The sequence below is a fragment of the Triticum aestivum genome, chromosome 3B (assembly GCF_018294505.1).
Source record: "Triticum aestivum cultivar Chinese Spring chromosome 3B, IWGSC CS RefSeq v2.1, whole genome shotgun sequence".
Classification (NCBI taxonomy): Eukaryota; Viridiplantae; Streptophyta; class Magnoliopsida; order Poales; family Poaceae; genus Triticum; species Triticum aestivum.
The window spans coordinates 684,525,380-684,541,867 of NC_057801.1; the positions used below are offsets into that span (position 1 = coordinate 684,525,380).

General features: G+C 45.9%; 1 protein-coding gene and 1 non-coding gene across 3 annotated transcripts; one reads left to right on the plus strand and one right to left on the minus strand.

Annotated features, from left to right (window-relative positions):
- Nucleotides 1-6,456: 6,456 nt before the first annotated feature.
- Nucleotides 6,457-9,453, plus strand: LOC123066058 (ribonuclease 2). Of its 2 annotated transcripts, XM_044489220.1 has the most exons (10): nt 6,457-6,563; nt 6,625-6,846; nt 6,957-6,985; nt 7,209-7,285; nt 7,432-7,533; nt 7,695-7,698; nt 7,803-7,894; nt 7,984-8,145; nt 8,227-8,323; nt 9,005-9,453. In XM_044489220.1, exons 2-10 carry the CDS (start codon nt 6,638-6,640, stop codon nt 9,082-9,084), a joined length of 852 nt encoding a protein of 283 aa, XP_044345155.1. In that variant the 5' UTR covers nt 6,457-6,563; nt 6,625-6,637; the 3' UTR covers nt 9,085-9,453. The 2 variants fall into 2 exon arrangements, with proteins under 2 accessions (XP_044345155.1, XP_044345154.1); XM_044489219.1 differs by having other exon boundaries at nt 6,490-6,846.
- Nucleotides 8,424-8,619, minus strand: LOC123072968 (U2 spliceosomal RNA). The gene has a single exon (XR_006435505.1). It is a non-coding gene; the product is annotated as a U2 spliceosomal RNA (small nuclear RNA).
- Nucleotides 9,454-16,488: the final 7,035 nt, after the last annotated feature.

The window sequence follows — 16,488 nt, forward strand, 5'->3', positions numbered from 1 at the left end:
AAATGAATACCCCCCTGCTAGCTGGGACCAACCTTGGTGGGAGGCTGACTTGTGGGCCTATTAAGTTGACTGGAACGGAGGCCTTTGTCAACTTTAGTCAATATATGAACGATTCTAGCTCCAGTGACCTTACGATGTCCATCCAATGGCCGCAGTGCTTCTTCAACCTCTGGTCTTCTTGCTCCAGCCGCCCAAAGCAGCGCCGATCGTGCCGCCTGCTCCTGCCGCCCATGGTCGGCTGTGATGCCGTGGAGGCCTCACCGCCCCCTACAACTCCCACCGCTGGCCAGGCCATCCCTCTACGCACCCACACCCCCTGTTATTCTGCGGCGACGGTAGCCTCACACGTAGCCGAACAAGTGAAACCTCATACTCCTCTACGCGTGGGCATCCACTGCCGCGTCTTCTCCGGCTCCGCGTCGTCCCCTTCCTAGGCCTCACCGTCGTCCACCGCCCTGGTGCTCTCGGTGCGGCGTGGTCAACGTGGTCAAGGAATGGCTTCCATCGGACGTGGACTGTACGTGGAGAGGCTGACAGCTGGGTCCACGACCACAGCAAGGAAGTGCCTCCTTATTACGCGCAAAATAATTATTCCTCCACCTGACAGCAGGGACCCACCGGACGGGCTACCGTATTTAGCGAAAAAAACGTTTCCCCCTGTCTGCTGGGACCCACCAATTACATCTTTGCACGCAAGGAAGTGTGTCCAAAAAAAACGATTCGCCCCCCTGACTGCTGGGACCCACCAGCTACATCGTCGCACGCAAGGAAGTGCCTGACAGTCGGGATCCACATGGTCGAAGCGTACGTAGCGTTGTCATTCTGGTCACGAACGTGTACGCACATATATACTGGTGGATGTAGAGGCGCGCACGTGTCGTAGTAGAGGCACGCACGTAGCATGTACACGTACGTACAACGGAGAGGGTGCAAGAAAGAAAATACGGCCACGTACGTACATACGGGCAGGGTCTCTAACGCCTATCACGCATACGTACATGGCTGGGTCGGAACGGAGAAATAGCGTCGTCGTCATGTTCATGGGGAGGCAACGAAATGCGTCGTGTTCATCGGGAGGCAACGGAACGCGTGGGAGCCAACCGGTTGGGTCAGAACGGAATGCGTGGGTGTGTTCATCAGGAGGGCTTGGACGGAACAGGCGATGGAAACAAGGCCTGGCGTACCACACGACGAAGGAAACGGCCTTGTGTTCGACCGGCCACATTCGAAACGGGGTCCTGTTGATCGGGAGGGGCCTAGCGTACCGCAAAATGGAGGAAACGGACCTCCTATGGTCGAAACGGGGGTCCTGTTGATCGGGAGGGGTGTGGCGTACCGCAAAACGGACAAAACAGACTTGTGTTGGAGCGCTACGATCGAAACGGGGGTCCTGTTGATCGGGAGGGGTGTGGCGTACCGCAAAACGGACGAAACGGACTTGTGTTGGAGCGCTACGGTCGAAACGGGGGGGTGGCGTACCGCAAAACGGGACTCCACGGGATACTGTTCATCTCCACCGCCGACCTCCTCCTCCAGCCTCCACGGGCTCCTGTTCATCCAGCCTCCACCGCACGCTACTCCACCGGCTACTGTTCAACCACCCCTCCACGGGCACCCCTCCACCGTCTACTGTTCATCCAGCCCTCCACATCACGGGGTCCTGTTCAACCACCCCTCCATGGCCACCCCTCCATGGCCACCCCTCCACCGTCTACTGTTCATCCAGCCCTCCACACCACGGGTTCCTGTTCATGCAGAGGCAACGCCACCGCTCACTGTTCATCCAACCCCCTCCCCCCAGCAACGCTCACTGTTCATCCCAGAGGCAGCATCGATCGGCTTCAGTTAGCAGCAGTAGCGAAGGAATCGCTCCATCGAGTTCAGTTAACAGCCATCGATCGATCGCTTGGGTTCAGTAATGTGTAGCCTGAAGTGCAATCGCTCGGGTTCAGTTAGAGCCCAACGCCTCGCTCGGCTTCAGTTAGAGCCAACGCCTCGCACACACACGCGTACGTACGAGAGAAACGCGCATCGCTCCGCCCCCGACCTCCCACCGTAACCGGCAACTCCCCGAAATTTTCCGCCCCCTCGCTTCTACCACGGTTTTTTCCGTCATGGACGGCCCAAAGAATGTCATGCAGCGGCGTCTCCGGCCCGCCCAGGATGAAAAGCCTATTTTCTGCCATGATTTTTTGTCATAGAAGTAGGAGCCCACCACATCTATGATGATACCGGGTTTTGTCACAATTATCGCCATAGAAGTGTCATATGTATGACAGAAAAAAAATTCTTTCGGCCCAAAATGTCACGGATGTGTCTTTTTTTTGTAGTGTTGATACGTCTCAACGTATCTATAATTTTTGATTGCTCCATGCTATTATATTATCCATATTGAATATTTTATATGCATTATTATGCTATTTTATATCTTTTTGGGACTAACCTATTAACCTAGTGCCAAGTGCTAGTTGTTGTTTTTTCCTTGTTTTTGTCTTTTACAGAAATCAATATCAAACCGAGTCCAAATGGAACAAAACTTTTTGATGATTTTTCTTGGACCAGAAGACACCCAGGAACCTTCGGGATGGGGTCAGAGGGGCCACCAGTTGGTGACAAGTACGGGAGGCGCGCCCTAGAGGGGATGCCCCCAAGCTTGTGGCCCCCTGATGCTCCTCTAACCCTAATCTTTGCTCTATAAATACCCAAATATTCCCCGTATACCAGAGGGCACACCAAAAGTACCTTTCCACCGCCGCAAACTTTTGTTCTCGTGAGATCCCATCTTGGGTCCTTTTCCGGCACTCCGCCGGAGGGGGATTCGATCGCGGAGGGCTTCTACATCAACCTTGCTTCCCTTCCGATGATGTGTGAGTAGTTTACCACAGACCTACGGGTCCATAGCTAGTAGCTAGATGGCTTCTTCTCTCTCTTTGATCTTCAATACAATGTTCTCCTCGATGTTCTTAGAGATCTATTCGATGTAATCTTCTTTTGCTGTGCGTTTATTGAGATCTGATGAATTGTGGATTTATGATCAGATTATCTATGAGTATTATTTGAGTCTCTCTAAACTCTTTTATGCATGATTGAGATAGCTTTGTATTTCTCTCTGATCTATTGATTTGGTTTGGCCAACTATATTGATTTTTCTTGAAATGGAAGAGGTGCTTTGTAGTGGGTTCAATCTTGCGGCACTCATACCCAATGACAGAAGGGGACATGACACGTATTTGTATTGTTGCCACTAAGGATAAAAAGGTGGGGTTTATTCATATTTATTGGATCTATCCCTCTACATCATGTCATCTTGCTTAAGGCGTTACTCCATTCTTGTTAACTTAATACACTAGATGCATGCTGGATAGCGGTCAGTGTGTAGAGTAATAGTAGTAGATGCAGGCAGGAGTCGGTCTACTTGTCACGGATGTGATGCCTATATTCATGACCATTTCCTTGGATATCGTCATAACTTTGCGCTTTTCTATCAATTGCTCAACAATAATTTGTCTACCCACCATATGCTTTCTTTCAAGAGATAAGCCTCTAGTGAAAACTATGGCCCCGGGGTCTATTTTTATCATATTATTTTCAGATATATAAAACCAAAAACACAAAAATACCTTGCTGCAATTTATTTACATTTACTTTATTTTGCACTTTTATTTATCTTTTATACTATCTCTGTGAGATCTCATCCTTGCAAGTAACTGTGAAGGGATTGACAACCCTTTTTCGTGTTGGGTGCAAGTATTTGTTTGTTTGTGTAGGCGCAATCATGGATACTTGTGTGTTCCTTCTACTAGATTGATACCTTGATTCTTAACTGAGGGAAATACTTATCTCTACTTTGATGCATCACCCTTTCCTCTTCAAGGAAAAAACAATGCAAGCGCAAGAAGTAGCAGTACTCAAAGCTGCAATACGAGATACCTAAAGAGAAATTTGCTAGATATATTTGTATGAGTTCCATGTAGTATTATACCATGTAGTCTTAGGTGTTTTGTAGCACTAATTTGATTTTGAATGGGATGAACTATGAGAATTAAATGAACATCTACATCATGCACATATAACTCCAAACTAACAAGTTTACATGATATAATGTGGTGTTCATTCATAATTTGGTTATCAAAACTCATGCTTCCAATGCACTTGTACTTCGCTAGTACTCAAGGTGCAAACATAGTAGTATATAGAGGCGACCCATGTTTGAGCAATGTGCCCCCACCTCCGTCTCAAAAATAATTAAATTTTCAAGATTATCCTAAGTCCAACTACATAGAAAAAACACAAAGATCTATAATATCAAATATATATATATATATATATATATATATATTATATATAATATGAAAATATATTTCGTAGTAAATCTAAGAAGAATTTTTGGGGTTGTGGATGTTCATATATTTTTATATAGACTTGATCAAACTTAGAATTAATGAGTTTTGATTCAGTTAGAATTTCAATTATTTTGAAGCGGTGAGAGCATCTTTCACCGACCCCCTATAATTTAGAGATGGATACAACCAAATATATTCAGAGGAGGATAATTTTCCTCCTCTCTAACGGTGGCCGGACTTAACTGATCCCCTATATCTATAGAAGGATTTTTTTCTCAATTCCTTTAGCGTTGCCACATACATTTCAAACAATTGCACACTATTTTATCAATTATTCAAATAATTCAAATTCAACATGCCCAACAAATAAACCGCGAATGACATTGCACGGATCGAGTAATACATGCAAATAGTTCATTCAAAAGGCACTACACCAGTCAAGTTTGATTCAAAATCACCAGAACATAACATGTCTTATGTTATGGATCGATTCCAAGATACGAACTCAAACACCATCGTCACCAAAGAAATCATGACCACCTTCAAGTCCACCGCCACCATCTCCACAACCGCCACCCATCCGCATCTCCACCATCCACATGGCCACCACCAACTTTTCAAAGAGAGACCACCTTTTCGGTCAATATCTCTCCACGAGTGAGCTCACAAAACTTTTTTGATGTGTCACCCATTGTGGTTGGGTTCATGAACATGATAGGATGTTTTTTGGCCTTCTTTTCATTCACAAGCCTCTCCTCCTCGCGTGCAAGCCTATACTCCTCCGCCTTCAACTTCCTCTCTTCGGAGGCCAACTTTGATCTCATCCTCCAACAACATGAACTCATTCCATCTTGCCGCCTTCTCTTATTTGGGTTCAGCCGCCAAGGCTTTCTCGGCCTTGATGTTGCCTTCACGTTTGATTGTGTCTCCATGGGATTAACCTCTTTGGGTTCCTCCTCCTCATCCACCCCAGACTCATAATCTTCCTCTCTCTCTTCTTGTCTCTCAAACAACAAGTCATAGTTGAGATCATCAAGGCCAAGCATATGTGACTCCTCGAAAGACGACAAAAACTTGATTGTGTTCGTTTTCGCACTACGACGATAACAACAAGCTCATCATCGAAATGAAAAGCACCAGCCAGAATGAAAGGCAACCTTTTTTTACCTTCATGGCATTTTGTCTACCACTTAGCGTCCACGGACCTTGGTGGCTCTTGTGATGGTCTGACGCATCGACTGAGCGAGCGTAGGGGTGGTCAAAGACGGGGTACGAGGTGTCGGATGAGGACAAGGCACCAAAGCCACCTTCTTCCTCTTCATCTTCACCACCTCCTCAACGAGCGTCCCAGCGCCCGCCGTCGGCTTCCTTGATCCCTTGGCAGCAGATAGAGCAGTTGGTGGAGACGCTGCGGCGTTGCAGACGACCTTGCTACCGGCGGTGGTTGCCGGTGTGGTGGCACGGAGGAGGTTTTTGGTGCTCCACTTCTTCCTTGGTGCGGGCGGCGGCGCGAGGGTCGTTTCCAACAGTGTCGCGCCGGCGGCGGATAGGTCTTGCCTCTTCATCCCGGCCGGAATCGGGGGCATCGATGTGGCTGCGGCGAGAATGGGCGGCGGTGGCCGTGCGGGCGGGAGGAAAGGGGGCGAAACTTTTGCTCTAGGAGACACGGTGTGGGTATATTTAGGAGAATTGAGCTCACTTTTGCGTTCGAGTAAAAATTATCCTCCTCTAACCGTTTGAGGGATCCGTTAGCGGTTAGCTGCCTAGTTTCCTTCTCTAAAGGTTTTTATGTATCAGTTAGAGATACTCTTTTTTTTCTACAATGGGTGGATTTTATTGGCTCAAGAGGATACACAACACAATAAGCACACATCCTACCTCTACATACGGTCGGAGATGAGTACAGTCGAAAAAGGGGGGAAAGGAGATCAAGACGTGTGACTTGCTGCTGCTCCCATGGTATACCTTGTCAACTGAATGCACGTAAATTTCTGACCGCCGTAGACTTGCACCCTCCATGGAAGCAACAGCAAGCATACACCGCAGAGGGAAGAAAACCCAAAGACGAGGGGAGCGTATTACTCTCAGCGACGTCAAGCTAAATAATCAAAGTCGACCAATCATGCATGCCTGTCATGTCCCCCAAGCCACTCCAAAGAAGGCGCCATAAATTGCAGCAGAGGCAGCGGATCACATGGGTACACAGGGCGGCTAATGGTGGTGGGTAGCACGTAGATTATCAGACACAATCGATCGAGCCAACAGGATTCTTGTACTGCAGTCTGCAGATAGCAATGGACGGGACGAGGCGCGGGAGGCGGCTCCTGCTGTCGCTCTGCTTCCTCTGCCTGGCCGTGCTGCCCCCCGGCGCGCTGCTGGCATCGCCGGCGGCCGGGAGGAAGCGGCGGCAGGGCGGGTTCGACCACTACGTGCTGGCCCTGCAGTGGCCGGGCACCGTCTGCCGCCAGACCAACCACTGCTGCAGCTCCAACGGCTGCTGCCGGTACGGTGCCCGCTCGCTCGCTCCCCTTTCTCCCTTGCTCACGCATTCTCCCCTCCCCTCCCGGAGAATTTCCTCTCATCTGGCTTTCTCCCTTTGCGTGCGCTCTGCAGATCAAACCCTCTCAACTGGTTCACAATCCGTAAGTACACCAACCCTTCGTTTAACTTTCTGATTCTAATGAAAATGCAGCCATCAATCTGTCTTGTTATTCAGATGCTAGTGATGAATTTTGTTTGCTGTTGAGAAACAAAATTCAGAATCAGTCACAAGATGGTATCCAATTTACCGAGAATTTAGGCCTGGACCAATTTCAACTGATGCCGATATCGATTTCATTTTTCTCTTGTTGGGGGACATAACAGATGGGCTTTGGCCGCAGTACAGCTACGGTGGGTGGCCGTCGTGCTGCAGACCAACCACCACATTCAACATGAACAAGGTACAGTACGCGTGAGGAGCCCTCGATCCAGTCACAGTCGCATCAGAATGGCTGGCACATGCCGGGCTCGTTTCTCCAGGTATGCAAGTAAGTTAAGTGAATGTGCTTCGGTTAATGTGCTTCGCTTGCTTGGCCGGCGCATGCAGATCGCGATGCTGAGGCCGATCCTGGAGAAGTACTGGCCGTCGCTCTACTGCGGCGACACCTCCACCTGCTTCGGCGGAAGAGGCCCCTTCTGGGCCCACGAGGTAATGCTAGTACTAGTTCAGTTAACCGGTGACTTGCCACTCTATTATTGAGGGAAAGAGGTAGCAGCACTCGTCACTGTCGCTCACTTGCTAACGGGCTTCATTTTGTTTCCGTTGTGCGTGTGCTGATGTTTCTTTCGCTGGACTGTCTTCTTCGTCAGTGGGGTATGTATCCGGTCTCTGAATCTAGTTACCAGCAGAAGAAATACATACAGTTGCGCTGATCCTAATCTGACGCCGTGCTCACCCTTTGTTCGTGCGTGCTGCAGCGGCTCACGGGACGTGTGGGTACCCTGAGATACAGGACGAGTACGACTACTTCTCCACGGCGCTCTACCTCTACAGCAAGTACAATGTCACGGTAATCAATCGCTAGTACAGTATAGTAGTAGCGGTACAGTTCGTTTGGTATGCCATGGCTTACGATGGTTCTGCGGAAATTGCGAGCAGAAAGCGCTGAGGAAAGCGCACATCTACCCGCGGAACGGCCGCAAGTACGCGGTGGCGCACATCGTGGACGCCATCGACCACGCCTTCGGCCGGCTGCCGCACCTCGTCTGCAAGAACGGCTCCGTGCAGGAGGTCAGGCTCTGCTTCCACAAGGACTACCAGGTGCGTACATGGTAACATCTCGATCCATCCGCCAAGAGGAAATTCAGAAGGAAACGTAACTCGGATGTGTGTCTGTTGCAGCCCAGGGATTGCGGGTCGGAGGACGACGAGGCGTGGTCGTCTAGCACGAGAAGCCACTGCCCTCGCTACGTCACCCTCCCATCCTACAAACAGTCCGGTACGAAATAATTTGACCTGAACCACCGCTCGAACCTCAGATCAAACCACTCAAGAGATTGAAATTTTATATTTGATTTGAAATTTTATATTTGATTTGGTTGGGGTGCGCCACACCTGGACAGTAGTGCAACGTCCAGGGAACACGTGAGGGCCCCAGTGGCAAGCCACTGTGGTGGACCCTCCCCACAAAAAATAAATTTAATATCGTTGTGGACACATGGCCCACATATCAGATATTAAACTGATAAGAACAGATACTACACTTGATCTTAGCCAAAAGGCCGAGAAAGGTATGAATTGCAGCTGTTGCCCTGCCCCTCTATTTGTAGTCTCCTCGCCCTCCCGTGCCCTCCTCGCTGGGCGAGGTGGGACTAAACGAAACGAGTTGCTACCTCCTCGTGCCTGCGGGGCGCGAACGGTGCGCTGCGTACTGCCGAACCAGGCTCTAGTGTGGGCCTCATACAGGAGGGGCCTTTTCCGGCGTCCAATGGGCCTAGGTTACTGCTGGCTCGCCCACCATCCAAGCAGTTCTCACATACGAGGCACGGCTGTCCTAAAAAATGTCTTTTTTGCCCTTTTGTGCTGTTGGAATTTATTGTTGGAGGTATGAATTCTTCTGTTCTCAAAAAAGGTTTCCTATTTTTTTAACTGAAAAAGGTTTGCTGTTTTGCAATCGCAGCGTTGGGGAACGCCACGGAGGCGCGCCTGCGGAACCGAGCGGAGAACGCGCCGCTCGCACACGGGCAGAGCTACGTGTAGCCACATTCACGGCCGGGCGCTGTCGTACTGCTCCATCCAAGTGTGTCCTGAAGCCTGAGGATGCACGCATGACGGAGGCCATGCACGGTGCGACGGGACGCGCCGCCGTCGATCGGTCGGGAAAGGGAAACTCCCAGCCAGAGGCAGGCAGTCGTCGGTTCATGCCGCTGTGGTTGATTAATTCTTCTGCGCGTTCGCTTGCAGGATGTGTGTAGGCTCTGCTCTGCACAAAGAATTGACGTTGCAATCCTGTACGTACATGATAATGAGCATCAAGGAATATTGTACTGTAGGTTAGCATCAAGGAATATTGTATCACGACGAAAAATACGAGAGATCGAGCGGAGCCGTCGCTGTATCTTCCGTCAATGCTACTGCGCGTCATTTCTTTTCTTTTCTTTCCTGGACGAGCTGGATGGGAGTGAACGTCTGTTGGCTATAATTCGTTCTGATCCTAGGCGGGTGCTTGCGTGTCCCTTTCACTTTTACCTGGCGTTTGTTGATGGCAAATGTTTTTTTATAATACACCAAAGACGTATCATATTTTATAGAATGCACAAGATAATTACAAGAGACTATTTGAAACAACAAGTGTAATACGTACATACAACACAACAGAGTTAATCCAAAGAAAAGCATCCGCACACATACAAACACAACGCAAAAGAACCTACCCTTGCCAGAGCAACAAAGTCGCGTTTCGACCAACAGCCGATCACATCGATAGGGCAACTGAAAAAATATGCCCTAGAGGCAATAATAAAGTTATTATTTATTTCCTTATATCATGATAAATGTTTATTATTCATGCTAGAATTGTATTAACCGGAAACATAATACATGTGTGAATACATAGACAAACATAGTATCACTAGTATGCCTCTACTTGACTAGCTCGTTGAATCAAAGATGGTTAACTTTCCTAGCCATAGACATGAGTTGTCATTTGATTAACGGGATCACATCATTAGGAGAATGATGTGATTGACATGACCCATTCCGTTAGCCTAGCACTTGATCGTTTAGTATGTTGCTATTGCTTTCTTCATGACTTATACGTGTTCCTGTAACTATGAGATTATGCAGCTCCTGCTTACCGGCGGAACACTTTGGGTGCTACCAAACGTCACAACGTAACTGGGTGATTATAAAGGAGTACTACAGGTGTCTCCAAAGGTACATGTTGGGTTGGCGTATTTTGAGATTAGGTTTTGTCACTTTGATTGTCGGAGAGGTATCTCTGGGCCCTCTCGGTAATACACATCACTTAAGCCTTGCAAGCATTGCAACTAATGAGTTAGTTGTGGGATGATGTATTACGGAACGAGTAAAGAGACTTGCCGGTAACGAGATTGAACTAGGTATTGAGATACCGACGATCGAATCTCGGGCGAGTAACATACCGATGACAAAGGGAACAACGTATGTTGTTATGCGGTTTGACCGATAAAGATCTTCGTAGAATATGTAGGAGCCAATATGAGCATCCAGGTTCCGCTATTGGTTATTGACCGAGATTGTGGCGTTTGGTCCTGGAGTCCGAGTGGGACTCTTGCCTTTCGGGCAAAACCGACTTTGAGGAGGTTTTTGCTCCAAGTTTCGACCCCGGGGCTCAACATATAAATAGAGGGGCAGAGCTAGCACCAAGGACACAACAATTGATCCCTTGAATCTCTTAGCCGTGTGCGGTGCCCCCCTCCACCATAGTCCACCTCGATAATATCGTAGCGGTGCTTAGGCGAAGCCCTGCGATGGTAGAACATCAAGATCGTCACCACGCCGTCGTGCTGACGGAACTCTCTCTCGACACTCGGCTGGATCAGAGTTCGAGGGACGTCATCGAGCTGAACGTGTGCTAGAACTCGGAGGTGCCGTAGTTTCGGTGCTTGATCGGTCGGGCCGTGAAGACGTACGACTACATCAACCGCGTTGTGCTAACGCTTCCGCTTACGGTCTACAAGGGTATGTAGACAACACTCTCCTCTCTTGTTGCTATACGTCACCATGATCTTGCGTGTGCGTAGGAAATTTTTTGAAATTACTACGTTCCCCAACAGTGGCATCCGAGCCTAGTTTTATGCGTTGAAGTTATATGCACGAGTAGAACACAAGTGAGTTGTGGGCGATACAAGTCATACTGCTTACCAGCATGTCATACTTTGGTTCGGCGGTATTGTTGGATGAAGCGGCCCGGACCGACATTACGCGTACGCTTATGCGAGACTGGTTTTACCGCCGTACTTTGCACACAGGTGACTAGCGGGTGTCTATTTCTCCAACTTTAGTTGAACCGAGTGTGGCTACGCCCGGTCCTTGCGAAGGTTAAAACAGCACTAACTTGACGAACTATCATTGTGGTTTTGATGCGTAGGTAAGAACGGTTCTTGCTAAGCCCGTAGCAGCCACGTAAAATTTGCAACAACAAAGTAGAGGACATCTAACTTGTTTTTGCAGGGCATGTTGTGATGTGATATGGTCAAGACGTGATGCTATATTTTATTGTATGAGATGATCATGTTTTGTAACCGAGTTATCGGCAACTGGCAGGAGCCATATGGTTGTCGCTTTATTGTATGCAATGCAATCGCCCTGTAATTGCTTTACTTTATCACTAAGCGGTAGCGATAGTCGTAGAAGCAATAGTTGGCGAGACGACAACGATGCTACGATGGAGATCAAGGTGTCGCGCCGGTGACGATGGTGATCATGATGGTGCTTCGAAGATGGAGATCACAAGCACAAGATGATGATGGTCATATCACTTATATTGATTGCATGTGATGTTTATCTTTTATGCATCTTATCTTGCTTTGATTGACGGTAGCATTATAAGATGATCTCTCACTAAATTTCAAGATAAAAGTGTTCTCCCTGAGTATGCACCGTTGCCAAAGTTCGTCGTGCCCAGACACCACGTGATGATCGGGTGTGATAAGCTCTACGTCCATCTACAACGGGTGCAAGCCAGTTTTGCACACGCGGAATACTCAGGTTAAACTTGACAAGCATAGCATATGCAGATATGGCCTCGGAACACTGAGACCGAAAGGTCGAGCGTGAATCATATAGTAGATATGATCAACATAGTGATGTTCACCATTGAAAGCTACTCCATTTCACGTGATGATCGGTTATGGTTTAGTTGATTTGGATCACGTGATCACTTAGAGGATTGGAGGGATGTCTTTCTAAGTGGGAGTTCTTAAGTAATATGATTAATTGAACTATAATTTATCATGAACTTAGTCCTGGTAGTATTTTTGCAAATTATGTTGTAAATCAATAGCTTGCGTTGTTGCTTTCATATGTTTATTTGGATATGTTCCTAGAGAAAATTGTGTTGAAAAATGTTAGTAGCAATGATGCGGATTGGATCCGTGATCTGAGGTTTATCCTCATTGCTGCGCAGAAGAATTATGTCCTTAATGCACCGCTAGGTGACAGACCGATTGCAGGAGCAGATGCAGGCGTTATGAACGTTTGGCTGGCTCAATATGATGACTACTTGACAGTTTAGTGCACCATGCTTAACGGCTTAGAATCAGGACTTCAAAGACGTTTTTGAACGTCATGGACCATATGAGATGTTCCAGGAGTTGAAGTTGATATTTCAAGCAAATACCCGAGTTGAGAGATATGAAGTCTCCAACAAGTTCTATGGCTAAAAGATGGAGGAGAATCGCTCAACTAGTGAGCATGTGCTCAGATTGTCTGGGTACTACAATCGCTTGAATCAAGTGAGAGTTAATCTTCCAGATAAGAGAGTAATTGACAGAATTCTCTAGTCACCACCACCAAGTTAGTAGAACTTCGTGATGAACTATAATGCAAGGGATGACGAAAACGATTCCCAAGCTCTTCGTGATGCTGAAATCGACGAAGGTAGAAATCAAGAAAGAGCATCAAGTGTTGATGATTGACAAGACCACTAGTTTCAAGAAAAAGGGCAAAGGGAAAGAAAGGGAAACTTCAAGTAGAATGGCAAACAAGTTGTCACTCCCATGAAGAAGACCAAAGCTGGACCAGAGCCTGAAACTGAGTGCTTACACTGCAAAGGAAATGGTCACTGGAAGCGGAAATGCCCTGAATATTTGGTGGATAAGAAGGATGGCAAGGTGAACAAGGGTATATTTGATATACAGGTTATTGATGTATGCCTTACTAGTATTCATAGTAGCCCCTGAGTATTTGATACTTGTCCGGTTGCTAATATTAGTAACTCGAAACAGGAGTTACAGAATAAACAGAGACTAGTTGAGGGTGAAGTGACGATGAGTGTTGGAAGTAGTTCCAAGATTGATATGATCATCATCGCACACTCCCTATACTTTCGGGATTAGTGTTAAACCTAAATAAATGTTATTTGGCGTTTGTGTTGAGCATGAATATGATTTGATCATGTTTATTGCGATACGGTTATTCATTTAAAGTTAGAGAATAAATTGTTATTCTGTTTACATGAATAAGACCTTCGATGGTCATACACCCAATGAACATAGTTTGTTGGATCTCGATCGTAGTGATACACATATTCATAATATTGATGCCAAAAGATGCAAAGTTAATAATGATAGTGCAACTTATTTGTGGCACTGTTGTTTGGGTCATATCGGTGTAAAGCGCATGAAGAAACTCCATAAAGATGGATTTTTGGAATCTCTTGGTTATGAATCATTGGATGCTTGCAAACCGTGCCTTTTGGGCAAGATGACTAAAACTCCGTTCTCCGGAACAATGGAACGAGCTAGTGACTTATTGGAAATAATACATACCAATGTATGCGGTCCAATGAGTGTTGATGCTCGTGGCGGGTATCGTTATTTTCTGACCTTCACAAGATGAATTGAGCAGATATGAGTATATCTACTTAATGAAGCACAAGTCTGAAACAATTGAAAAGTTCAAAGAATTTCAGAGTGAAGTGGAGAATCATCGTAACAAGAAAATAAAGTTTCTGCAATTTGATCGCGGAGACAAATATTTGAGTTACGAGTTTGGTTTTCAATTAAAACAATGTGGAATAGTTTCACAAACTCATGCCACCTGGAACACCACAATGTAATGGTGTGTCCGAACGTCGTAATCGTACTTTACTAGATATGGTGCGATCTATGATGCCTCTTATCGGTTTACCACTATTGTTTTGGGGTTATGCATTAGAGACAGCTGCATTCACGTTAAAAAGGGCACCATCTAAATCCGTTGAGACGACACCGTATGAACTATGGTTTAGCAGTAAACCTAAGCCGTCGTTCCTTAAAGTTTGGAGTTACAATGCTTATATGAAAAAGGTTTTCAACCTGATAAGCTCGAACCCAAATCAGAGAAGTGCGTCTTCATAGAATACCCAAAGGAAACTGTTGGGTACACCTTCTATCACAGATCCGAAGGCAAAACATTCATTGCTAAGAATGGATCCTTTCTAGAGAAGGAGTTTCTCTCGAAAGAAGTGAGTGGGAGGAAAGTAGAACTTGATGAGGTAATTGTACCTTCTCCCTTATTGGAAAGTAGTTCATCACAGAAATCAGTTCCAGTGATTCCTACACCAATTAGTGAGGAAGTTAATGATGATGATCATGAAACTTCAGATCAAGTTGCTACCAAACCTCGTAGGTCTTCCAGAGTAAGATCCGCACCAGAGTGGTACGGTAATCGTGTTCTGGAAGTCATGTTACTAGACCATGATGAACCTACAAACTATGAGGAAGCGATGATGAGCCCAGATTCCGCGAAATGGCTTGAGGCCATAAAATCTGAGATATGATCCATGTATGAGAACAAAGTATGGACTTTGGTGGACTTGCCGGATGATCGGCAAGCCATAGAAAATAAATGGATCTTCAAGAGGAAGACAGATGCTGATAGTAGTGTTACTATCTACAAAGCTCGACTTGTCGCGAAAAGGTTTTCGATAAGTTCAAGGTGTTGAATACAATGAGATTTTCTCACTCGTATCGATGCTTAAGTCTGTCCGAATCATGTTAGCAATTGCCACATTTTATGAAAATCTGGCAAAAGGATGTCAAAACTGCGTTCCTTAATGGATTTATTAAAGAAGAGTTGTATATGATACAACCATAAGGTTTTTGTCAATCCTAAAGGTCCTAACAAAATGTGCAAGCTCCAGCGATCCATCAATGGACTGGTGCAAGCATCTCGGAGTTGGAATATATGCTTTGATGAGTTGATCAAAGCATATGGTTTTATACAGACTTTTGGAAAGGCCTGTATTTACAAGAAAGTGAGTGGGAGCACTACAGCCTTTCTGATAAGTATATGTGAATGACATATTGTTGATCGGAAATAATGTAGAATTATTCTGCAAAGCATAAAGGAGTGTTTGAAAGGAGTTTTTCAAAGAAAGACCTCGGTGAAGCTGCTTACATATTGAGCATCAAGATCTATAGAGATAGATCAAGACGCTTGATAAGTTTTTCAATGAATACATACCTTGACAAGATTTTGAAGTAGTTCAAAATGGAACAGTCAAAGAAAGAGTTCTTGCCTGTGTTACAAGGTGTGAGATTGAGTAAGACTCAAAACCCGACCACGGCAGAGGATAGAAAGAGAATGAAAGTCATTCCCTATGCATCAGCCATAGGTTCTATAAAGTATGCCATGCTGTGTACCAGATCTATTGCATACCCTACCACTAAGTTTGGCAAGAGAGTATAATAGTGATCTAGGAGTAGATCACTGGACATTGGTCAAGAATATCCTTAGTGAGGACTAAGGAAATATTTCTCGATTATGGAAGTGATAAAAGAGCCCGTCATAAAGGGTTACATCGGTGCAAGCTTTTACACCGATCCAGATGACTCTAAGTCTCAATCTGGATGCATATTGAAAGTGGGAGCAATTAGCTAGAGTAGCTCCATGCAGAGCATTGTAGACATAGAATATTTGCAAAATACATACGGCTCTGAATGTGACAGACCCGTTGACTAAGCTTCTCTCACGAGCAAAACATGATCACACCTTAGTACTCTTTTGGGTGTTAATCACATAGCAATGTGAACTAGATTATTGACTCTAGTAAACCCTTTGGGTGTTGGTCACATGATGATGTGAACTATGGGTGTTAATCATATACAGATATGAATATTTGTGTTAAATCACATGGCGGTGTGAACTAGATTATTGACTCTAGTGCAAGTGGGAGACTGAAGGAAATATGCCCTAGAGGCAATAATAAAGTTATTATTTATTTCCTTATATCATGATAAATGTTTATTATTCATGCTAGAATTGTATTAACCGGAAACATAATACATGTGTGAATACATAGACAAACATAGTGTCACTAGTATGCCTCTACTTGACTAGCTCGTTGAATCAAAGATGGTTAAGTTTCCTAGCCATAGACATGAGTTGTCATTTGATTAACGGGATCACATCATTAGG

Coding starts and splice junctions, on each gene's coding strand:
- LOC123066058 (XM_044489220.1), top strand. CDS start 6,638: ATGGACGGGACGAGGCGCGGGAGGCGGCTCCTGCTGTCGCTCTGCTTC. Junction 7,286..7,431: donor CCACATTCAACATGAACAAG/GTACAGTACGCG, acceptor CGGCGCATGCAG/ATCGCGATGCTGAGGCCGAT. Junction 7,895..7,983: donor ACAGCAAGTACAATGTCACG/GTAATCAATCGC, acceptor AATTGCGAGCAG/AAAGCGCTGAGGAAAGCGCA.